This window comes from Falco punctatus (genome assembly GCF_963210335.1).
Source record: "Falco punctatus genome assembly, chromosome: 4".
NCBI lineage: Eukaryota > Metazoa > Chordata > Aves > Falconiformes > Falconidae > Falco > Falco punctatus.
In genome coordinates, this window is record NC_137583.1 from 77,417,399 (window position 1) to 77,443,160 (window position 25,762).

At 36.8% G+C, this 25,762-nt stretch overlaps 1 protein-coding gene across 11 annotated transcripts in view; it reads right to left on the minus strand.

Moving 5' to 3' along the window:
• Nucleotides 1-25,762, minus strand: part of SGCE (sarcoglycan epsilon) — a 35,305-nt gene that overhangs the window by 5,680 nt on the left and 3,863 nt on the right. For 4 of the 11 annotated variants that reach the window (XM_080383664.1, XM_080383665.1, XM_080383661.1 and 1 more), the window contains exons 2-10: nt 18,883-18,987; nt 14,860-14,982; nt 12,137-12,294; nt 9,114-9,186; nt 8,096-8,294; nt 6,248-6,410; nt 2,906-3,117; nt 2,119-2,145; nt 1,224-1,412 (exon numbers count right to left, since the gene is read on the minus strand). In XM_080383664.1, the coding sequence (XP_080239790.1) occupies nt 1,224-1,412; nt 2,119-2,145; nt 2,906-3,117; nt 6,248-6,410; nt 8,096-8,294; nt 9,114-9,186; nt 12,137-12,294; nt 14,860-14,982; nt 18,883-18,987 (1,249 nt within the window). The other 7 variants (XM_080383671.1, XM_080383663.1, XM_080383670.1 and 4 more) reach the window with 7 other exon arrangements.

Consider the following 25,762-nt stretch of genomic DNA (forward strand, 5'->3'; position numbering starts at 1 on the left):
AAATCGGAGCAGTTTACTTACAAAGGCAAAGTTAACACTTTTGTGTCCTGCTTAAGTGTCTTATTTTAACAGCTACCAGATACTAAGGCTGTTTTTACAGAAAGGAATTAGGGGTTGGAATGTAGGTGAAGTGGATAAAGTACTCTATGTACAACTCAAGAAAGCCTTTGGTACAGGCTTTGGCACTCCAGTTATTAAAAAATATTGCTATTCTGAATAGAGAAGAAACTGTAAAAGACCAGGTAGAGCACTTTGCAGCAGTTGTACAAGGGATAACTCATACAGCTGTACTTCCTGGAGAATTTAGCTTTGGGACAGGAAGAACACACTCTTCTAGCACATAACTACATTATGAAGGGAATTCAGGGCAAGCATGTGTAAATTAGGGCTGAGTTAGTGCTGGCACTGGACCAGTATCACTGGGGCCATGCAGACCTGCCAGTTGAGAAGCCACTGACTGGAGCCAGTATCATAGCATGACACCAAAAACCAGCGCCAGCCACTTCTGAGACTACTGCCTCAGATCTGCTCAACCCCCGACACCTCAACCAAGCCTTTCTAAAAACGCCTTTTTTCTACAGCACTGCTGACTTGTCTGAATTAAAACGTGTGCAAAGCACTGGATGGGTCTGCTCGACAGTTTCATTAAGTTACTGATAAATTAACTTTAAGGAATAGAAACTAACTCTTCTGGTTTCTGTCACGGAGAGAGGCTGGCAACAATGGAAATGGCTGAGAGCTCCAAGACTGGCAAGTCTGTATTTATTATCTGTGTAATGGAATATGCTCCTCTGTTCAGTGTTAAAGTTTAAAAAATAAACTATGTCTGACAGGTACTAAGTACTCACAAAGTCTGGGTTTTCTGGTATGAAACTACCACCAATCCAGTGGTAGTTTTATACCAGAACTCCAAAGTCATGGGTCAAGAGGCAGGGTGTCTAAAATAGAACAGTTTTAATTAATTCCTCTATCAAAGTAGTCTTTCTCCAAAACATGCAGAAACACAACTGCTCCACGCAAAGCTTCTTGCCAAGTCTGCAGCCATTTAACTTTGTAACAGAAGTCCTTTTTTTCTGCTTGAAATGCGAACACCACAGCAATCTTGAGCTACAGAGTCATTACCAATAGCTCCGTAATAAACACATTTCAGACGACAAGCACTGGAATCCATGGTTAAATTATGCAACACAGTAAGTATTAAAAAATAACATCTAAATACTCACTGCTGTGTTTGCATCAGTGGCATACTGGTATTATCGTAGCTGTCTGTGTGAAGGGGTGGTACAATCTCACCAGTAACCGGGTGAAACACAGGAAGCGTTGAAAGAGGCCACGCTATCTCTCTGTTTTTAGACATGTCACGAAGCTCTTTGGTTGATTTCTGTATAGCACTGTGGTGGACCAACTGGATGCTATGTCAAAAGAAAATAAAATAGTAAGTATATATTCTAAGTGCTCTATTAAAATGGATAGACTTTTACAATTATTGTTTTTCTTAAAGATACAAGGGCTTTGATGCATGCTACAGATTCTACAGTGCAGCAATTAGAAGCAAACCTTTACATAATTAATTTAATAAATACCGAATTTATTTCATTTTTAAGGCAGTAATTATTCCATTTTGCTGTCTGCATATGTATTTTTCATAGGATCCAAGACTGTGCAATTTATGGCTAATGTTCAATTTATTCGCTACAGTTAAAATAAAAGTTATGGTTAACTCCTGATTCTTGTGGTAGATTCATCAAAACTCAGAAATAAATTTTAATGCTCTGTAGTACAGGCACTGGATACCTTCCAGGATATTTGTTCTCCTGTCCACTGCCTTTAAGATAGAGGCTGGGAAGTCCAATAACCAGGAGAATAAATTGCATATTTACATATTTATTCTAACAGCACTATTTTATTTGGAATTGACAGTTGTTAATTTCAAACCCTTTTTATTCTGGTCTTCTATCCTTGCCAAGACTGATTTAAAAGCAGCTTTCACATTTATGAATTAAACCATGTATTAGAGAGAATGAAAGAAGATTATGACACACATGTATGAAGCATGACAAGCTACTGAGAATGAAAATTAAATGGTAAAAGAAAAATAACAGGAAAGAAGACACTTACTCTGGTGTTTGCATGTTTCTCTTTTCCCTAAAAACAAAACAAAATTTATGAATTAAATAATAGCATTGATAGTTGGAACATTAAATCTATCTGATGATGAAAATAGTACATGATGTAGAAATGCTGACAAGGTTATTGCTAAACGCAACTTGGCAGCATTTGCAACTGGGTTTATGATGAGGCCTTGATGAACGCACGTATAGAGATGTGATACGGATGACTGACACACACACACAGACACACACACAGGGAAATGAAAATGCAAGTTAAAGAACAAGCTTCTGGCTAAAATAAATTCCATGACAAAATGAAATTGTAGTTTGCGTAAGAAATGGCAAAAGTTACGTTACTTGCTGCTTTCCTTTTATGTATTTTTCTTTTATAATATGTCTAAATTCAGTTCATCTCCTCAACCAGATTTATTTTATAAAAGTTAGCATTTTAGAAGTTACTTAACATTGTCCTGAACCAATGATCCTTTATTAGTATTTTATTTGTTTGGGGCATTTGGGAGAGTTGCGCACATGTGGAGATTTTGTGGAGTTTTGTGTGTGTGCTGAGATTTTTAACCCTTTCAGCTAGAATGACTAAAGGCCCTAAATCCATTCTCTTGGATATTACTGTATGTGCTTGGATGAGGAATAGTTCAAAATTTCAAGCAGATATCCTTTAGGCTGTTTTTAATGTTTTTTAATGAACTGAATGGAATCCTTCTAACAAATAGTCTTCTATGCATTATAGTCTTAGAAAAATCTATCATTACTTATTAGTGTGTTAAAGTACTCACACTCCTTCCCGTCGGCAGCACATGATATAGGCAAGTATTAGAAAAAGCACCAGTGCTATTGCCGAGGGCACTGCCAGTGTAATTAGGAAATCCGAGTAATAATCTCTGCTTTTCAGTGTATCAGAAGGTGGCTTGTATTCTCCACCATCAGGTAATATCCCCTCTCCACGAATCACTTCCTGAAAGGTGGAAACTTGTTTTGTATTGTCAACCTGATACCCAGAAAAAAAAAAAAAAAGAAAAAAGAAAAAAAGACAATTATACAACAAAGTAACAGAATGTAAAAACAGGCAGTATTTAACCAACCATAACATATAAAAGAATCTATATTGCACATTTTACAAATTCTATACAATTTCATCCAATCACTTTTTTTTCTAAACAATAAACCTTACATTTTGTTGAATGTGTTAAGTAATATTATTACTTTATTTTGTGCCTACCACAGATACTATATTTTTTACAAATTAATTTTAGGGATATCTCACACAAATAGTATTTCAGTTAAAAAAATAATAAAAATCAATAAATGTTTTTTACTGCAAACTAATTATTCAATACTTATTTCTTTTTCACAAATGAATCAATTTCTTACTAGTCTACCTAAATAACAATACTGCCCTCTCTTGTATAAAGGTGGTAAAGATGAAGAGTGGAGTACCTACAATTTTCTCCCTCCTCCTTCCTACTGAGCTTCACATCCAGTGCTCGAAAAAGAAAGAGGCGTGAACTGACCTGCTGAGGGCTGAGCAGCTCTGCTGCCTCCCTCCTCACCCGATGCAGGAAGCACCCTGACATGAGATACGCATTTAATTGATCAGAGCCAGAGTGCCCAAGTTTTTCTACCTCCCAATTCAACTAACCTCCAGAAAGCTGCATTCCTGGTCACAAGTAATTTTTTTTTTTTTTATGTCTCTGTCTAATGTTTCTAGAAACACAACCGTTTTTTTGCTACTGTTTGACTGCCCTTCCCGCATGACTTTTCAATTTTCCACCTCCATTTTCTTGTTATCTTCAGCCAGCTATTACTGTTAAGATTTAATTTTAACGTAAGTTTTAAAACTCTCTTCAAATCATTAATGAAAATAAATTCTATTTGCCTGCATGCTTGACTTTTTGCCTGTTCATTGAAAAATCTTGCAACTGATGGTGTTTCCTTTATAATTTACACTTTAAGTAAAATGCTGTATTAAAACTTATGCAATGAACGAACGGGTTTTCATGGAATGCTAGAAATAATGTTTTGTTGAGCTTCAAATGCATACACATATATATATATATATATACACACAAAATAAGTGCAAGACAGTTTGACACAAATTAATTTATGTATTCTCCACTCATTAATTCTGCAATTTCTTTTATGTTAGGTATACCAAGTTCCACCTGGCTGCTTAGCCGAATCCCAAACCCTAAGCAATGCACAAAAAATACTTCTGCACTTCTGTGACTGACAGAAGCCCATACATGGTGTGCGAACGGGCTATCAAAAAGCAAGCGTTAAGAGGAAGCATGTATTATGCTGCCCCTCTTTGCAGAATTTGGGACCCACAAATTTAAATGCTAACCGCCAACATCACCTCATCAAAAGCGGGAGGAAGAGGATCTTGATGGTTGTATTTTCACTTGCTGCTCTATGTTGTGGTTACGGGAAATGAGGCTCAAGTCCCTCCCACAACCCGTGGATCTTGAGGCACCCCCTGCCCCTTTGCTTGCCTGGTCTTGTGAAAAGCAGACTGTGGTTAGATAGAGGGAGGCTTGGCTCCCTTCTCCCTTTGATGCACCAGGTTACAACACGCAGCTGCAGTGCCACTGGCAACGGTAAACACCCCTAAGACTGTTTAAATTCAGTTACTGCGGCACGTTGCCAGAACAAGCGCCGAGTTCAAGAAGGTTGCATCATAGGCTGCTGCAGGGTGATGCTTCTCTTGAAAGCCTGCTCCTGTTACACACCCCAAGGTGATCTCTGCTTTTCTCAGAGCAGCACAACAATGCTGCTTCATGACTTTTTTAATGAGTTTATGAGCCACTGTTACTATTGGATGTTTTTTCTGAAGAAGTACTCCTAACCAGCCACGCTTCATTCTGCATGGGTACTGTTGATAGTTCTTGCGTTAGTGTACTATTCCTCTGCCACTACTTTTGAAATTCACCGTTTTCTAAGGCTGTTTCTCCAATTTCTCAAGAAGACCTTTCTGAACTGTATCCTGTCCTTCAATGCACCTGCAGATCCTTTCAGTTTCACAGGGACCACAAATTCAGTGTAATAAGCATGCTCCATCACCATGCTTATTAATGAAGAACGGAAAGGAATTATTGATTCTGCTATGATTATGGCTATCCAACCAGCTCTCCACTAGGTCCTAGCTTCATCTGGGCCACGTTTCTGAGCTTGCTTATGAGACTATAAAAAACCTTACCAAAAAGAAATGACGTCTGCTGCTGCACCTGTTCTTTCTTGTAGAAGGAAATCAAAGACTTAACATAGTTTGTTCTTGATAAAGGCTGACTGCATTCTATTATTTTTCAGCTGCTGGTAAGCACATGCATCTTTTGGAACTTCTCAACAGAAACCCAAAAAACAGTAAGTAATCTGGATATTCTTTTAAAACAAGTATTTTCCAGCTTTCTAACGGCTTTCCTAGTGTATAGAAAGAAAGGGTTGGAAGTTAACTAATCAAATTTGTGTATGAATACCTTTTCTCATACTCAATACATTTTTTACATTGTACAAAAGCCTTTCACGTATCCCTTGCAGTTTCTTCTTGGATTGTCTGAACCAGCTCAACAACCATCTAAGTTCATTTTATGTATGTTCACTATCTTTGTTCAAACTTACCTACAATGTTCTCTTACAATACTTTATAATTTCTTGATTTTCCTTACCAGAGCGAAACAAAAATAATTTTAAAAAGCCTCTTTGGGAATTATACTCCTTCCGTGGCAAATAGCCTAGTGTTCACTCATCATTTTTCTTGTGTTTGACTGAGAAGAATGTTCCCATTTATTTTGATTCATAGTCAACACTTCTCTTTTTCTATTTCGTTTTTTAGTTTTATAAGCCCTAGAGTTCTCTGGCCATTTATATAAATCACTGCTAACGAAAATAAATATGGCGGTTTCACTGATGCTCAACTCTAATATAATTTAGCCTACATAGCAAAATCCTTATGAGTGTCTATTAGATGGAAAACAGTATTAATCAGTCATAGTAAAGTGGAATTTGGCAGAGTTGTCTGGCCAGGCTGGCAAAACCCTTACCTCAATCACGTCTAGCATAAAATATTGCACTTTTGTAAACATTTTTTATGCAATAACAAAAAAAACCAAAAACCAACTCACCAGAGAGATTTTACACCAGTCAATATGGAACTGAGTACGAAATTTTTTATCACATGTTATTACAGGCTCCATCTCTTGACTGCATCTCAGCTGATTTTGTGGGTTTTCCACTTCTCGTAAGCATGAAGAGAATGGAACATCTGCCCCAACCATAACATACACACTGCAGAAAGAGGTGAGTGACAGACTGTCAGGATACCTCTCACAAATCCCCAAAGGTTGATGAACCACTCTTCCAAACATTATTATTGTTCACAGTAACATTCATCTGACTTTAAAGACTAAAACTACTTTTAAAAATTATTTTTCTTCATAGTATACTTTAAGCATATGAATAACAGATTGAAACCAAAAGGATTTTTCTAGCTACTTATTTACAACCTATTCTGTTCTGCTGCATAATGTAAATGTTTACTTGCCATCAGAGTTGTCAATTTCTATGAAGTCCTAGAGCTCCAAGTGTAGATTCCTCATGTAAGTAAATCAGTACTACTTTTGAAAATTGCATTAAAATAGTGTAATTTTGCCTTAAGGAAAACCTCAGTCTTGCTCAGCGTAGTACTTTCAGAGTTTGTTCTCATTTTTTCATAAAAAAAATCATGGAAGGCTAGTTATTTCTATACCTAATACTAATATGAACATGCCAAAGCGCTCAGCTTCTCCTAAAATATTGCATACTGCAGCTATACACTGCCAACAAAATTGGCAGAATACTGAAAGCTGAATGTAAACTTAATACTTCATTTAGCATTACAGTACATAAAATAAGAGCTACTGTGCTACTTGTATTATTCATTTTTGTATCTGAACATGAAGAATGCTCCTGGAAAATACAGTCTGCTGTACTACGTGATGATGTATCAGTGGATCCTGAAACAGAAATTAGGTCCTGGTTGCCATTTCATATATTAGGCATTATCAAACTAAATGTTTGAAATATAGCTACTTGTATTAAGTGTCTCTGCTACTACTCCGTATGCTACTGAAGTTGCTTTCCTTCTTTAGATATGCTCAGAAACTCCAGATGCACAAAAGGGCTCTGAAACAGTATTTTCTGCACGCATTTCAGATTTTGAACCCTCAGCCCTTTCTTAGGCATTATTTGATCCTAAAATGTCTAAAAATAACTACGCATCTTTATTTTTGCCAGGAAAAAACACTACCACAACCATATTTTGAAGGCTGAATCCTTATTAGTTTCTAAGTGAAGTATCATTTTGGAATAGAATTTATGGTTATGAATCACAACTGGAAATAGCCCATTCCTGCAGTTTACACTCAGTAACATAATTTCCCCACATCCCTCAGCTTATCACTTTCACCTGAAAGTCCACAGTGCTCCTGAAGTACGTAGCTACATTTCTCTAAGTAAGAGCACAGCTATGAATGATGCTGCTACTGGCTAAATGCTCTTAGAAATCTAAGTGCCTTTGTAACCTATGCCCTATTGCACCTTGTTTCAAAATTTTCAGTTCTGATAATTGGCAACTATTAAATACTTGAAAAGCCAAATAACTGCTCAGAAGTAAAACCGGAATTACAAAATAAGCATATTTACTACCAACTGTTTTCTAATTAATGGAATTTATTAGTATTCCTTGGATTGTAAAATCAATACATAGGAACTGTCGCCTGTTGAAATGGTAACTAACATGATAAACCCATGGTTTAACGGGGGCTCAGAACATCATCAGTAAACTTTTCATATCTAATTCCAAAATTCCAAAACATAAAACAGTAATTGCAAACTTTCTACAAAACTTGAAAAAATATTAAGCTTTTCAGTAAGGGGGAAAAAAAAAAAAAAAAAGATTAAAGCAAAAACATTAGACTGACACATGTACTTACCCCTCTTTCATGTCATTAATAGGAAGTGGAACTCTCCCTCCCCTGTCAAGGGCTGAAGTAATATTTATAGCATTCAAGCGTTCTGGTTGCCATACATTTTTCACTGCTCCGAGAAAGTCACCAAGAACTTCACTTGCTAACATTTCTTCTACATTCATATTCCTTATGAAGAACTCCGCTTGATATGGTAAAGGAAAATCTAGTTGTGATGAAAAGCAAGAGTTTTGCCTTAAACAAAGGCTTCATAAGAAAGAATTTGAAGTAATGGTTAATGTAATACAACTTCCAAGATTGACACACCTTTCCAAAAATCTTATATTTGAACTAGCTCATTTTGAACCTAATGAGATTATGTTTAATTAAATAGTTAGTACCATTACCTACTACTTAAGCTGAAAACCACTAGCTATTTATGAAACAACTGGGAGTTGAAAAAGCAGTCTAGAGGAAAAGAGTCTCAGCTGGTAAATCTTCATTAAAGAGAGAAAATGACATTCATTCCAATTTGGGGGTCAAAACTGATCTGCAGCAACAATGCATTCCAACGTGCAGTACTCCAGACTAAATATGTACATATAATGAAAAGAACTAATTTTAAGGACACAAATGTCCATCTATATGTCATCATCTGTTGTTTTCTGAATCTGCCTATACAATTGTCCTTTGCATAAAGAACATACAGAACTAAGAAAACTAAACAATGTGCAGAAAGACAGTAAAATCCTTCATGTAAGGCCCATTTGAAAAGATGAGAAAAAATAAATTAATCAAAAAAAGGCAAACAGACTTTTTTTATGAATGAAGGATAACAGTCCTACCTGACAGCAATAATCTGGAGAAAAATAACAAACTGAATCACATCAGGGAATATTCTTTTACTTCCCCGCTTTGTGCCCCTGCATTTGGCTTGAACACCAGACAACTATTTTACAGTATTTTATACCCTAAAAGAACAGGAGCCCATAAGATGGTTCTACTTACTCAGTTCAAAGCACAGCAAGCTATTTTCTGTACATACCTTCTGCTGACATTATATTAATGATCAAATTATGTCTCGCTGTCTCAAAAGTACGCCTGTTATATGCAGTAATCTAGAGTGAAAAAGATTGCAAAACCACAATGCAAATACGAAAATCAGGTAAATGAAACACCAATGAAAATTAAATAGATAATTTAGAAATACTTATCACCTTTAAAACGCTCCTTATTTTGAAATGTATGAACATTCATTCACTAATGTAAAATTTGAAAGGCAAGGTCGATGTATTTGATGCAGTACTACCTTCAGTCAGGATACTGGAATTTTCTTGACTAGTCTATAGCCAAATACAATTATCCAAGGGATGTATGTGAAAATAATATATTTTGGTCCAGATAAAAGTATTCGGCCAGACACGGGTATTCTTTCTTTTCTGCTATCTTTGACCTAAGAACAACCATAACCAAAGATGGTTTCTCCATTTCCCTATCCACCACCCAGCTCCCTTCCACCAATACTGTAACAATCTACATTCATTGATGGCTCCTAGGGAACTACATTAGATGGAGATAATTGAAGGAAAGAGTGTCGGGATCTCAGCAGTTCTAGCCTTTGGGACTGGGGTTTAGCTTTAGCTCTGGTACCAGTGAAGTCATACTCCAGGAACGGGTTCACAGGCATTACTTCAACACAAATTTTTTAAAAAAATCCTGGAATCTCTAATTGTACGGGAACTGAATATTAGGTAGATGCAACATTAATGACTCATATTTGGAAACTTACGCCTTCATGGTCAGATTACGTAAGGATACCAATCATATAGTTTAAAGGTACACGATGCCTGAAACGCTCACAAGTGGTTACTCCTCAGAGGTGCCTGTACTCCAAAGCTGTACTACGATTAAGTGCTTGTTCATAAGAAATACAGAATGAGGCTGGATATCAGTCTAATTATGTATTATTTTCTCTACTTTATTTTTTCCCCTGAAAAGTGGTAAGTTTTTCATGAAACAAACTGAAGAAAAATAATTTCCTAATTTTAGACTTTAGCTCGTTGATTTCAGGAACAAAGGAGAGCCTCCTCTGAGTGGCAACAGTGACAGAACTACATTGCTTCTCAGCAAACAGAGTTTCACAGCATTGTGACATTGGTTATTAAACAAACAAAAGTAACATGTTGCATTTCTTTTCATTTAAATGAAAAGGAAAAATGCTCTGGAATGTCTTCTTCAGGTTCCTTGAAGTGTAGAGGGAAAAGCTTACCTGGCACAATTACATCTTACATAATGTAACAATTTTGTTGTAAAATTAATAGAAAATAAATTCCTGAGATTTTTCCAATCCTCAATTCTGTTAATTTTTCAATGGACTGTTTCAACAGTAGTTTAAACATTAGTACCTAGAAAACCTAACTCTCTGTTTGTACCAGCTCTTTGCAGGAGTATAACAGTACCCACTTTGAGTCTGCACCCCAGCAGCGAGAGCTGCCAGTGTGGGCCACGCACCTGTACCAAGTAATAGTGACATTGGCGAGGATTGCCTCTGTACTGAATTTTCATTCAAACACAAACTACTTTTGCACAGCTTTCAAAGGAGCTTGAGCTTAAGAATGTTACCCGCTCTACTGCAGTGCTATGCGTAATGTTAAGCTCTTCTACTCATGAGGTCTCTTCTAACTAATTGACCTACCCATGACATCACCTCAGGAATTATGACACAATAAAAGTTATATTCAGGCCAGGAATATGCAACCACTCCTCTCAGATGGCACTAGGATGGCACTCAAGTGCAAACTGCCCTCCTCACATACTAGAGAATTAATTCAAATACCACATCTGAGAATGGGTCTGCAAGGAATTAATTGGTATGCTAGGCAAGACTTAGTTCAAATATAGGCTTGGGGTCATGCTTAGAATGGAGATCTTGATATAGATGCTAGAATCTAAAAGCACATGCTATTTAAAAAAGGGCCACTTTAAATAATGGCTTCCTCTACAGAAAGCTAAGCGGAGTCTGCCAGTACTTCTGCACATGATTGATTTCACAGATGTGATTAGTCCTGCTGAAATCAAAACTGAATCATGTATATACAATTAAGCACGGGTGAAATTATCTACAGTATAACTTAACATTTAGCAACGTCACACTTAAGGAAGAAAAATGATATCAAATGCAATTCAGGAAAAAAAACCCAAACTCATCAAAAATTTAAGACAAAAGTACTGCTGAAGCAGCAAAACGGCTGGAGCAAGTTAATGAGCAGACTTCTCCTTAACACAGTGAATGACACTGTCTGATTCAGTCTGCTGTTTATAATATACATGGCAGAGAATATAGTCCTTTTCCCCTTTCAATTGCTGCTTAATAAATAATTAGTTCTTTTAAACATTGGGGTAGTTAATTGTGGAAAAAAAAAAAAAGGTACTGGGGTTTGTCATTGTTACACTTAGAATAAAATTAAATACATATGAGTGCTAATTAAAATAAAATCTATCAATAAATGTGAATAATGAATCAGGAAATATCTGATTAAAGGTAATTAAAAATAATATAAAACCCCAAACAAAACAAAACAAAACCTGTTTATTCACAGAGTAGTCTATTTTCCAATGGAGAAAAGTCTGGTCTGTATTTAGGGTTGAATGTTAGAAGTTCAGAATTCAGTTATTCTTCAAGTACAGTTGTTTGCAAAGTTTTTTTTGCCTGTACTCTGAATAAAACTTTAATATAGTCATGATTTACTGAAATGAAATGCCTCTTAGATGAACAGCAAGAATCAAGAGATACTGCATCTGGGCACATTAAGGTTAACTGGCTATTGCTATTTACTAGTTATACCTGAAAAGTAAATAATGAAATGTCATACAACTTGGCTTTCTCACAAAAGAGGACATAACGGTACCTCAGAGAAAATGTTAGTATTACACGTCCCTGTCCTTGACTTACAATCTTTTTAAATTATTGTAATTTCTTTTCAAAGCTAAGAAGCACTACTTGTTTACAATTCTGAACCTTACACTCTAAAACAAAATACGTCTTTTTGAACTTTTGGAAGAAAATACCTCAATGATGGTTGGTTTGCCCACATTTTCTACAGTTGGTGAGCCATACAACACTCCATCACTGTATGGTGTCCTTTGAATATAGCGCAGCCATCCAGGTCTGTCAGGGTAACCCATTAAATTGGTATTAAACGTTATAGGATCATTACTTACTTCACCTAGATAAGAAAAACTGTATTAGAACATTTGCAAGAAAATACTACATGCTTTGATTTTGATGTTTCCACTACAAAGCCTTATTATGACTTCCAATTATGTTTTCTAAACTTTTCCAAAAAGACAAAAAATAATTGCTAACCTTTACTGTATCAGACATATGCGAACACTTACTTAGCACTCGTAAGTATTAACCATATCTGAAAAGTGTGAACAGCTACAGAGATTGATGTGCTGGTACTTACTAGCATCCTGGCTAACTGAGTGCTCGTGCTCATTAACTAGTAAGTTTGATTTTTAGAGCGCAGTTCCACCTAGGACTGAAGCATCTAACCTCCTTACTAACAAAAGCACAAAAGTCTCAGTCCTTCAATATCAAAAAAACTTTCTTCATGTTTTTAATGATGGCTCCAGAGACCCGATGCACCTGGGAGGGCTTGCCGTATCCAGTGGCTGTGTAATCATCAATGCCTGAAAGCTTCTGTTAGCATCAGAGTATATATACAGGTCTTCAGTACCAACAGCCTGGCAGTAGTTTTTCTTTAGAGAACAAATTAATTCAAAAAAGGACCAGACATTCCTGCAAAATGGATCCACTAATGACTACTAAATACAACAGTCCAGATGCAATCTGCAAAAGCCCCTCAAGTCAAACCAGTACAACAGTTCTCAGGGACCTTGGTGATACTCTCACAAATGTCTGGACTTGACTTAAGTTTATTCTAGCTTTTGTAAGTAAAGTCAGGCATGCCTAAACACTACCGGACCCTCACTGCTGAGGCAAAAGCAAATCCAGCTGAGGCACAGAACTCTGGCAAATCAGTTCTGAGCCTGCACAGACACCTCTGGACTGTGCTCCTCCAACTCGCCTTTGAAATGGCCACAACAGCCACTGTAGGACAAGTGACAAGAGAAGATACCAGGCAGGCTGGCACAGAAGCCAGAAACTGAGCCCTTTTAAGAGTGGCTGTCATCTTCTCCAGAAAGGAACGAAGAGACTGAGACTTACTGCCAAAGGATAACTAGCTTGCAGGTACGCATTTACACATCCAGCTGTGGGTAAAATGGACCAGAACCACACCAATCCAGCACCACAGTGTAACACAACTTTCCTCACAACTCTCTCAGGACATCTCAGTAATCTAATTACTGCATTCATAACAACATTCCCAGCATCACAAATTATTTGGGGGAAATCCTGAAAGCCACCTGAGATACATTATGGCTTCCCCTTCATCAAGATAGGCCATGCTAATGATCTAGCACAGCAGACAAAACTGAAAGGACCATGGGAACATCTGGCCTTACAGTGAATTGCAGATATGATCACAACTGTCTATGGGTACAGCAATTTCAGCAGTATCCGAAATCAGATTCATACTGCCTTTGAATCACATGAATGTCAAGACAGCCTGGGGCTGTAAGCATTCAAAAGACAATCCATCATTAGTGAAATTTCCAGGCTCCTTCCATCTATATGCCAAAACTGGGAGAAAACTGGGACAGAGGCAAACTTCCCTGCCAGTCACTGTTACATGAAATGAAGACTCAGGTATACATATCAGGAAAAACATCATTTTTTCAAGGAGCAGAAACTTTTAAAACACTTGATTCTACTCATGACAAAATTTAACTAATGCTAACAGAAGCTTATTTTTTCCTTAAAGTGAATTTTGAAAATAGTACTTTTACATCAATTCAAAAGCTTATTACTGAAACAATTTTTAATTATGTGTACACTGTACATGTATTATAAGTTTTTCCTATTTCTATAGGAAAACAGGAGTTATATAAATAGGATCCATTTATGTATTTATTGCTCCTTTTCATTGTCAATAAGCATGTGCAGCAGAATGCTCTCTGTCTTCCCCACCATCCCAGACTGCTTGTATGTATTCCAACCTGCAAGGATCAATCCTTTAGCTTTACCTTGGTGTACATCAAAAGACCATACTTCGGAAATTACAGTTCTTTCTCCAAACAATCTGCTAACTAACATTAAACTGTTCCTAAACATAGGAAGGCTGAAACCGAAGGAGCATTTGTTTTAAATGAAAGAAAGCATCATTATGTAGTCTCATATTTGATTTAATCTTCTGTTTTGTCTCAAGTTTACTACATGCTTTCAAAGTGCTCCTTCATATAGCTTGATACATACTATGTCTGAAACAGTCATCAGATTAATAACTATGTCTGTCAAAAATGCCATTTAACTTCCACAATTCCCTATTTAATGCAAAAGTGAAGAAAAGGTGTACTTCCTAATCTCAGGTACATCTCAGGTACAATAACATATTGTGTTATTATACCTTCCCAATTTTTTAAATACATTTTTCACAATAAATAGTTATATGCATCGTTTCACAAATTATGATCACAAACCAGAACATTTTAAAATTGTACGTCCACACATTTTATTTAATTTGAAGATATTTCAATATAAACTAAAACCTGTTCTTTGTACATTATATGCTGAACCCTAAGGTATGCTAAATAGACTTTAATTTTTAAAAACATTTTTTCCCCCTACATTTTCATATAAGATGAAAGATCTTAGCATCCCATACCAGGCTTTGGGTAAGGAGGAAATTCCCCCTTAAAGTACTCTCTCTCCAAAACATGAACAAAAAGAACTCCAGCAGAAGGGTATACATTCCGATCAGAGTGCACCTTAGACAGAATTGTGTACACTGGAAAGCAGAAGGAAGACAAGAGACAGAAAAAAGCAAAAATGAGACATGCTCTAGATAATACAGCATGCATTTCAACAGCAATGTGGGCATCTGGGAGCAGGAAAGCAACAAATATTAGATACCTGTTAATAAGATTTTTAAAAGGTTGCATAGATTAAAGAACAGAACACAGAGCAAACCCTCTCTTTGCCCAACAGGATCCCTTCCAACATTGCAGTGAACAAAACTGGCTACATGAGGATTTTAGAAATTGTATGAGTTCTTTATTTTTATTGCAATTTTTTTTAAAAAAAAGGAAGACTATTGTAATTTTATAGTTGGTTTATTTGTAATGCCACATGAATAAATACACATTAAATGAATAATACAATCATGTTTTCTTGTTATTTTATTTAATAAAGAACATGATGAATACAGATGAACCTTACCAATCCAATAGTTCAGTTCTTGTGCAGAAAATGACAAAGAAACTCACTTCAGTTGAGTATTTCTATGAGTTCTTAAAGCTAGACTTCCTTAGACCAGCAGGTTCAGATAATGTACATCTAAAAATCTGGTTAGAGAGCTCATTACTGAAGATGGATGAAACAGAAGGGCATGTGTAGTTGTAGGCCAGTCAGGTGTCAATGATTCCAAACAAAAAAGACAAAGCTGTATTTTACAGGACTGAGAATTAAAAACCTAAAGGAAATTCAATTCAGCACAACCAGCATGTGTCAAAGGAATATGCTATTTTTATGTAGTTACAAATTTAGTTGATAAAGGCAAATCTTATTTAGATATAACCTATTTGATGCAGTACTATATACACATTTTAATGAATCAGAAGAACAAAAAAAATCATTACAATACATTAAACGGATAACTACTTTATCAAAAAGTTTTAAAATTTAAGTATAAATGGAGAATACTGATCTAATAGATGTTTCTCATGCTGCCTTCACAGGACTGACTGTAGGTCATATTCCATATCACTACTGAATTTTAAGTCAGTGCCCTGAAAGAATCAAACATGGCTGATAAATTTTGTCAGTGAGATGAGGATTTCACAGGTGGTAAATAAAGACGATCAGCCACAGCTACCTGCCTAGCTTGCTCAACTGAAAGAACCTTTATGAGAAGTCACATCTCTGAACAAAGGTTATAGTCTCTACAGCATGGGGGTACTTTCATAGAGAAAAGTGACTCTGAAAGTGACTTCAGAGTCATTGCAACAAACTCATAGGAACCGATCTGTACCTCCTGGATGATTAAAGGGCTAATTTCAACACTTGGATCAATAAGCAAGATACACTTGAAACGCAGCTCAAGCTCATGTAATTTTCTAATCCTGGTAAAATTTCTCCAGCCTTGTTATACCAACCTTCTTACTAGAGAGCTGCTTAAAAAGCCACTGCTAATTAGGCATTAATCACAGACATTCCATCCCTCGCACCACGTACTCAGTATGGAATCTCTCTCCCCTAATTTTAGATGCCTACAGAAACAACATCCACCACTGAGTTAGTCAGGCTCCTTTTATAGTCAGTGGAGAAAAAACAAGACACTTTAGGTGTTGATTAATTTGACTTCTCCTGTAAAATGAGATTAATCATGTCCTAGAATCCTGACTACGCTGACTAGGTCTCCACTGACTGCAGAGGCAGCTAAGAGGAGATGCAGAGATTTTTAATGTAGACCTCTACATTTAGTTACATACTTCCCACTCTTCAAGACTGACATTGCAGAATTAATAGTATCAAGCTTTGGATATGCTGTTGATCAAATTCCACAGCAGTTGCTTTTTCCACTTTTGGAAACCCCTTTTAACACAGTACGGAAGACAGTATCTTTCTAATAATTTTACCTTAAACACAAAATTAAAATGGATCCTGAAATTTAAATACTTTATTACAATTTTTTGTGGTTAATAAACCAGTTACTGCGACTTTAATTATGTAGATTTAAGTACAGTAATATAAATATTTTATTTGTATAATTAAAATCAGTAAATTGATGACCCTCAAAAATTTTGCATTCACTTCTGTGAATGAGCTATAAATAAAGCAAGACAACTGATTAATTTCCTTTAAAATACTTTCAAGAAAAGCTGGAAAAGTAATTTATAACATTAATAGAGCAGAAAAGCTGACAAAAATATGGTGGCTGGCTGAAAATCTGTCAAATATCTAGATAAAATATTTTTCCATTTCTGAGTACTTGACTCTACAATGAAAATCCATTTCAAACACATAGAACAGTGAAAAATTAATGTATATTTTCTCCACAAGCAATAGTTTTAGAAAGGAAGGATAGCAGAATCAGCAGCTACTGAAAAAAAACCCAACCTTTTTCTTTTGAGAAGAAAACTATTGCCACCACTAAAGGCCTGCCCATTCCCAGTAATGAGACATTCTCTGTTGCTGAAGTAAGCATATCAACAAGAATATAATGCAGATATGAAACAGCGATCTTGGTGGAAGTCTAAAAATGCCTCTCAGAAGGAAAAAACATACAAATATATTTTATCTTATAATGACAAACACATCGTAATGACGTAAGTATGGAGATTAAGAAACTGAAAGTTCTCACTCCTCTTGCCAGAGAAGCCCTCTTCTTTTTCCCCTGAGTTTCTTCAAAATCTGAAGGAAAATCTTCAGCCCACTACAGCAATCGCTGCTTTTCAATAATGAAACAAGAGAAATGCTATTTTCTTCAGAAGCTTTTAAAACCCACAATTATTTTCATAAGGCTGCCTGAGACTAGAGATAAATGCATAATCATCTTAGGTGATCTAGGGATGAAACTGAATATACTTACCAACTTCTAGATACTGATCTAATACAGCTGACTGCTAGATGTGAATTGCCTGGGCAAACTCCCTGTGGTGGACTAAAATCTTGGGGACTGTGAAAGGCTTCTGTGAAACTAACCACGGGAAAATAAAAATCTTCACTACACAGGATCACAACAGACCCCTGCTAGAAAAAGAAGACTATCAGCTACCTCGACAGCACTGTTTTCTTCTTTCTTGTTTCCAGATTCCTTGAAGAATTTAACGTAGAACCCAAGATATATCTGTGCAGAAAGGTTAGACATTCTGGAGATTAGAAAAGAAGTAGATTAACGGGGAACTGAAAGTTGGAAAACATACATCATTTTTAGAATTATGTACAGAAACTGTCCCAATTATTACTCTTGTAGGACTTGAACATGGGCACAGCCAGGAATTCAGCTAGGATTGTATCAGTCTCCAGCCCAGAGTCTGTTATCAGATACAGATGACCCCCATCTTCAGAAATTTCAGATCTCCATGTCTGTTGAAACATATATGTTGATAATCTTCAGGAAAAAAATCTACCTTGAATTTTTTTCTGGGAATTTCAGTGGGTTCTCTCCCCATTGATTTTTAGCAGATGAAGTACAATCCCAGAAATAACTTTATTTGGGAGCCAATCCAGATGTCCTGCCTGGATGAGCAATCAGTGCAAAGCGTTTTCTCAGCTAGTGTACACTAGCTACAATATTCTATGTGTACTTGCATAAATGACAGTAAAAGTCTTTTTACATATGTACATGAATAGATTTTTAAAAATCGTTACAGACAAGTTATTGTATTAAGCAAACTGCAGAGGTATCTCCAAGCAACCAGCCATGGTAAGAAAATGTGCAATATTAGGTATACACACAGCCATTATTTCAAGCAAAGCTATAGGAACAGGAAAAGTTGGGGGAGACTCAAAGACACACAGGTCTGTGAATGTTTAAAAGATTGAAGAAATGTAAAATTTTCCAAATCACTTACCTTGAAATAGCACCTTATTCCTAAAACAAGGACATGACTGAAAGAGCAAGAGTAGTATTAAAAGCAGATTTGACTGAACCAACATGGGATTTAAATTTACAACCTAAACTCACCATTCTTCCCAACAGCCTTTATTCTGCTGATAATATAACTGTGGGCTTGCTTAGTCGTCCAGTTAACTGTTCCATTATTGCCATCAGCAGAGCTTAACAAAAAAGCTTTTCAGAATAAAACAAATGCAAAAGAAAATACATTAGTCAGATCAACAGACTCCCACAAACGAAGTGTCAGATGGGATTAGATGCCTTCTAAACCAGGTTTTGGGTTTAGTCAGAGTTTAGGAAACTCAGTTTAAAAAAATGGTGGTGTTTGTTTTGATTTGAATATATAAACATATAATAATCTTTTTGACAGTCACTTTTTTGACACTAATTTTTTGAAATAAGCTAGGTTTACACTAAATGCTTAAACCTCTGCATACGGTTCTGCTGGCATACTGATAATAAAGAAGATGAAGAGCATTCTCCAATACATGTATCTGCACCAGCAAAACCCCATATACAGGCAAAGACACATCCATTGCAGACATAACCAATAATCAATTTTGAAAAAGACCCACTTAAAAATGGTTGTCTTCATCTCACACAGCTAGAACACATCCTCAAAACAGCTGGATCAGTGCAGCTGAAGGTGCAAGAAGATTTAAATGTGACGAGGAGCAAATGATTACAGGAAACAGAAAGCAGCTGCGGAGCTGACAGAAAGACTATTTCACCAGTAGCAGAACTGCCTGAGAAAGCTCCCCCCTCATTTCCCACTTTTTGTTCTTTTGTTTCCTTTATTCTGTGATGAATAATAGATAAACCAGCTGTTTGTATTGTTACATGTCAACTGAAAGTACAGAAGGAAGGAATTGCAGTTAGATGCTAGGAAAGGGAAAGTGGCCATAATAATCAGCCTTCTTTTCGAAATAGTTTGGGAGCAAGAACTCATGTCAAACACCAGTTAAAAGATGTTATCAGATTAGCATCTTAACTTCCTTGCAAAACCAGCAATATCAGAAACATCAAGTAGCAGTACTTGCATATAGATATACCAGTTTGCAGGAAGAAATGAACACTTAATGGCAAACACTCGAAGTATGCAAATATCAGTTACACCAGAAGCTCAAACATCTGTGGAAACTTCTGCTGACATAGTTACACCAGTCAGCTATTACATTACTGATACTACATTCTCCAAAAAGAATTTAGGAAGCCCAACAGATCTGACTTAAGCAGCACTCAAGATACACAAATACTCAATCTACACATGTGAGCGAGCCATTTATTAATAATAATTTACACACACAAAACACCTAAAATTGAATTGAGGATGAAGTGCAATTAAAAAATATACATGCGTTCAAATTACCATACCACCACAATGATCCTAAATCATGGATTTCTGTTAAGTTTCATAGATTTTCAATATACACAAAGGATCTGAATACATTACAAGTCTTAATATAATACCATCCTAGGGATTATCCCACTCAGTACTATATATGATCTTTAGTGTACATTTTCTATAGTTCTTGGAACACTCAAGAAAATCCAAAAAGGTAAAATAAAGTTGTTCCAGTATTTCAACAGGATGAGCTGGGCAATCAAAGACTTGTCAGCTACAAACCAGCATTAAGCAAAGCAATTAATACAAGATTGATCACTGAATTATTAAATGGAGAAGAGTATTATACTTATCACAGTCAAAAAGGATTGAAAGCATCTTTTCAGACACTTTTAAGGAGTCCCCAAGTTTTTTCTGATAAAGACAGCAATAATGACATAATACCCTTAGATATACAGCCTATCACCTAGCACTTTGATTGAGAAACTAGATAGATCATTCTAGCATATTTAAATAGTATTAAAAAACAAACAAACAAAAAACCCCCAACAAGTCAGGTTCCAAGATTTATTTTTTAATATAAACAATCAGTAAGTGTCTTTGACTTGGGTTCACAAGCTTTGCTAGGTTTAGCTGTGGGGATTAAAGGTTACCTGTCCACCTCTCCACCCTACGCTGCATTTTACAGGAGAACTTGAAAAGCAACCAGCGTGCCTGTTTTCAGATCCTGGAGTTTACAGTGTGATGTTTTAATACAAATATATACCATCATCTATTTTATTTCAAATAACAGGTGCGAAATGAAACAATTCAGGAGCACACTGCCCATTCAAAAGCTTTCACTGTAGGAATGGCAGTCTCAAGCAAGAGAATAGGGTTACTACATTGTTAATTTGTTATATGAGATTTCTAGTGGGCCTCACAAGGTTCTGGCATTGGCCTTATGCAATCTTTATTTATAAATATATATATAAAATACATATAAATATAAAATAAAATTACCTGGATGTATAATATATATTGATAAAATTTGCAGGTAAAAACAAAGGCTAGGAGATTGACAAATAATGGAGATGACATGCTACTGACACAGAACAGTCTGCATTGTTTTGTTAAAAGGTGATGAGTAATGTGCAATTCAACAGAATAAAACATAAATGCATACCCAGAAACAAAGGTGGCATGCCATATACACACTACAGAGCACGCACTTCAGGCACGCTGAACTTTGATAAAAACCAGGGATGTATGTCACATAAACTGGTTGAATGGAAACTTTCAGCAGAAGACTGGTTAGAACAGCTGATACAAACAGCAACATCAAGGAAGAGCAGGGAGATTTTATTTTTGTACTTGACACAGATATGATCACTGTTCAAATGCTCTGTCTAGTACTTACATAGAGCCTTCAAGAAGCATAGTGACAACATGAAGAAAGCTCAGGGAAGATCTGTGAATATGATTAAAGGATGACAAAAGAGGCCTTATACCACAGAATACAGGAATTCAAACTATGCATTTTATCAAAGAGACTGTTTAGAATTAATTTGATCAGCCTTGTACTCACACTGAAAAAAATGTTAATAGTATCAGACTCTTCAGTTTGTTACACATTCGCCACAGTTGCTGGAGCTTCTAACAGCAGGACTGTCTTAACACTGCCACCAGTGCTTCTAACACAGGGAGCAACTCACAGCTCTGCCTGTGACTTGAATTTGCCCAGGTAAAGTACATCTACAACATTTTCTTTTCTTTAATTTTTCCTTTAATTACTATTCTAATTTTCTTTTCCTTAATCCTTTTATTTTTCCTTTAATTTTATCTGTATTATTTTATAAATTAGATGCCTATTTTTTATACTGTTTTCCCTTTCTTTGATTATATTTACATAGGTTTTATGTAAAGGTTTTAAGTATTAATATTTAAAACCAGAATATTTAACAGAGAAGATACCCACAATTTCTGCCCGCCTCACAATCAGAAATGGACCTAAGTATCATGGACCAACTTCACCATCTCCATTTTTTATTGCACTCTTAACATCCACACACCATCCTTCATCCTCCTTACCTATCCTCCTTAGCGCTTCTTTGAAGTAGGATCTCAAGCCCATCTACCCTACTACTAAAGCAGCACACAGCTCTGGCTCTCAAAACCTGGCATTTCGCCTCTCTCCCACACCTCCGCTTTCATCTGGGACCTGACCTAAATACGTACTTGTCACCTTCATGCCACAGACCAGGACCTTACGCCATACTTCCACTACCCCTTACTCTCTTACCATGCCATCCTGCTCCAAAAAACTACCCTTGCACTCCTCTACCGCCTGTCTCATCTGGGTCTGAGTCCTTCCAGCATCCTGAGCTGGCAGCACAGGTCCATACACAGCACAGATTTCTGATTGGCTGCTGAGAACCGTGGAGCAGAACAGTTAGAAACTGACACCACCAAGATGAAACAAAACATCTGTCAAGAGGGAACCATCTGCATTAAGGTACTTAGCCCACCACTCAAATCAGAGCTCGCACCCAGGCAGTTAACCGAGGATCCACTGGTGTCTGCATGGAGATACCTGCCCAGCTGGTCACACCATCCACTAGAGGAGGCTGAAGTGGCACCACCACCCACTCTCCCTCCTCTTCCAACCTCCACACCCCTTCCTCTTACCTAATATGCAGTACTTAAGTAACAATCTGTAGATTGTAGATGTAGATGTAGAAATTTACTATGAATTAAAGTGGATTATTTCAGTGGAAATTCACATACAGATTAGATGCCTTCTAACAGACAACTTCTTACGTAGTAGCTGTCATTGAAGAAGTAAGAATTAATTTGTGTTAGTTTTCTACTGCGGATTGCTCTGGTCCCTCTGCACTCCATTTATTGTAGATGTAAAAGTTCAAGTCAAAGCCAGAAACGTTCTTAAGCTCCATACTCATTCACCTGTGTTCAGTAGGTAATGGTTTTCTACCTGTTTCTGTGCTATCTACTGATTCCTGTAATATCTGAATATTTCTCCAATACCATTCAAGAAAAGTAACTGAATAAGACATTTTGTCAGTCTCACTGTGAAACTTTGTCATTTGCATTCTTGGGAATGCTGCCAATTAAGTATTGGAAGAATAAAAACCTCACGCTTTATTAGCAGTAACATTTACCCACCACCATTCTCCCTCGACTGCAGGCTGGACAACAGAACTAAATCAGATTAGCTTTTCCATGAAGGCGATGAAAACATCGCCAGTTCCTGTGGTCCAGCCCCATGGTGTAACCAAGGTGTATGGCCAGGTCACCTCTATAAGCCTGCTATTCCAGGATGCCCCCTGCACTTCTATCATCTCTTGATATGAATTATCAGAGTATTCCTGCAATTACATTCCAAATTTCTGATTTCAAGATGCTAAGATTTCTCTCTGATCACTAGATCGCTCTTTCTAACTTCTAATCTTCATGTCTTGGACTGCCACTGAAAATAATCTATTTAAAAGGCATTTTGGTGGTTTGTGTTGCAATTGGTATTACATAATGAGCGCCATAACTATGCTGTTAACAAGACAATGTATACTTTAAATCTATGTAACATGTTCATGCTAATTCCAACACAGCAATACTTATCTGTGAAAACTGAAATCCATACCTTCAGCTCTCAGTCTGTAGCACCCCGTTTCACATTGAAAACACTTCAGCAAGATAGCAATGTAAAATATCTTCTGAGGTTAGAACACTTCTTGATTCTACTACTACTTGCTTGAAAAGCAGTTCAACCGATTAGGAGTGAAACTAACACGTGTTCTCTGATTTCTTGGCTCTTCTGTTTCTTTCACATTCCTATGGACGTAATCAAAACTAGCAACTTGCTCCTTTCCCCTAGAGCTCTGCCAGAAGAAGGCACTCTACACTGATAGGGTCTGCTGTAAATTTATCAACATCTACTCAAGAAGAGCCCAAAAGCTGTACCAAAATACATATTCTTGTCTAAGTCTGAAATTACTCCTCTTTAGTTTGATTGAAAACAATCTTTCTTCTGAAGAAAGGGGTTTACTTTGGTGACTGTAGCTCCTGTAGTATTTTAATGAAATTCTAACCAAATTTAAAAATATCAAGGAGCAAAAATAAGCCTCTCTTTACACACTAAAAGTTACACCTAGAAGATGAACTCCTGCTTTAAAGCTGATGACTTATTGTCTGGCTTTCGGACCTCTGAGATGTCTCCATGTAAGCTATACCACCTATAAATAATGTGCTTCTGTAATGAAAAGCATACTAATGGAATGGCTACCTTTTCCCTCCTTTAATTACTTATTCAAGCAAGTCCTCACTGATGATAAACTTTATTTATTGATCTGGATCAGGTTAGTACAAAGACTTGACAGGCAACATCTTCCACAGGCAGAGGTTCAGAGCCCTGTATGAAGAAAACCTGTTTCTTTGCCCTTATGGTTGCACCCACAAAAGAAAAAAGAGCAGGTATGCAACGGTATTAGTTTGAAAACACTAGATCATCCATGACATGTTCTGCCTCCCTCTGCAGAGCCCAGCTGAGAAGCGGAGTGTTGCCAATGGCACTTCTGCTGTGAACAGCAGGATGAGTGCTGGGATCTAGTTCAGTCTCCTGAATACCCGTCCTAGCCCGTGATTTCACAGTTCTTTTAAACTAGCATAAGTGGCTCTGCTGAAAGTGGGGATTCCCAGCACATCCTTGGCCACCTAGCACACACCAGCGTAAATGATCCCATATAAGTCCTGGTCAGTAAATCAATTTCAGTGAAAAATTTTTGTTTGTGGGTTGCCTAGTTTTCAGCCAGATGACCCAATTCATAGTGTCACTGTACAAGTTATTCAGTGCCCACAAGGGAAGCAGTGAAAAATACCTAGATGTGGAAGGACAGGTGAATGCTTTCTGGCAGCAACGCAACTTTTTGACAATATGACCATGTAATCACAGCCTCCGAAGTGAGAACTAATGAGCTGCTTCCCTATTTTAACCCCTTTATAGGAAAGGGTGAATATGACTCCATTGCTCTATGACTCCCTGTTCCTGGGATAAAACAGATTCCAGGGACAACACAGGCACCGACAACTAATTCTTTCCATGTAGAAATACAGGCAATAACCATAAAATGGCCACAGCCATTCAAACAATGTTTTGATGACCACTCTCTCTGTAGAAGCAAATATGGGAGTATTTCATTGCTCTGTCAAACTAATATAGCAGACATCTCTACTAGCTTAATCTAGTAAACTCTAATAAACTTCTACCATGTAAGAAGTTTACCAAGTAAACTTCTGTTACTATGAAACTAGAGTCAAAGAACAACTACTTAGTTTGTATTAAACGTCACTTCTAACAACGTCCCATTTTTTCTAGCAGTGTGCAAAATGACCACCAGCTAGTGTTTGAGAATCGGTACCTTCAATTTGAGTACTATATTAGCTTCCTAGGAACAAATGTTAGAATTATGAAATCACTCTTACACCTTCTAAACTCTTAAATCTCTTGAAACCTCTGGGTTTTGAATTAACGTTTTGCCACAGGGAGGGCAGGAAGGAGTGGAAGGGTGACAACCCAGCTTCTGATAGCAGCCACCCCCTTCCAGAAAGCCT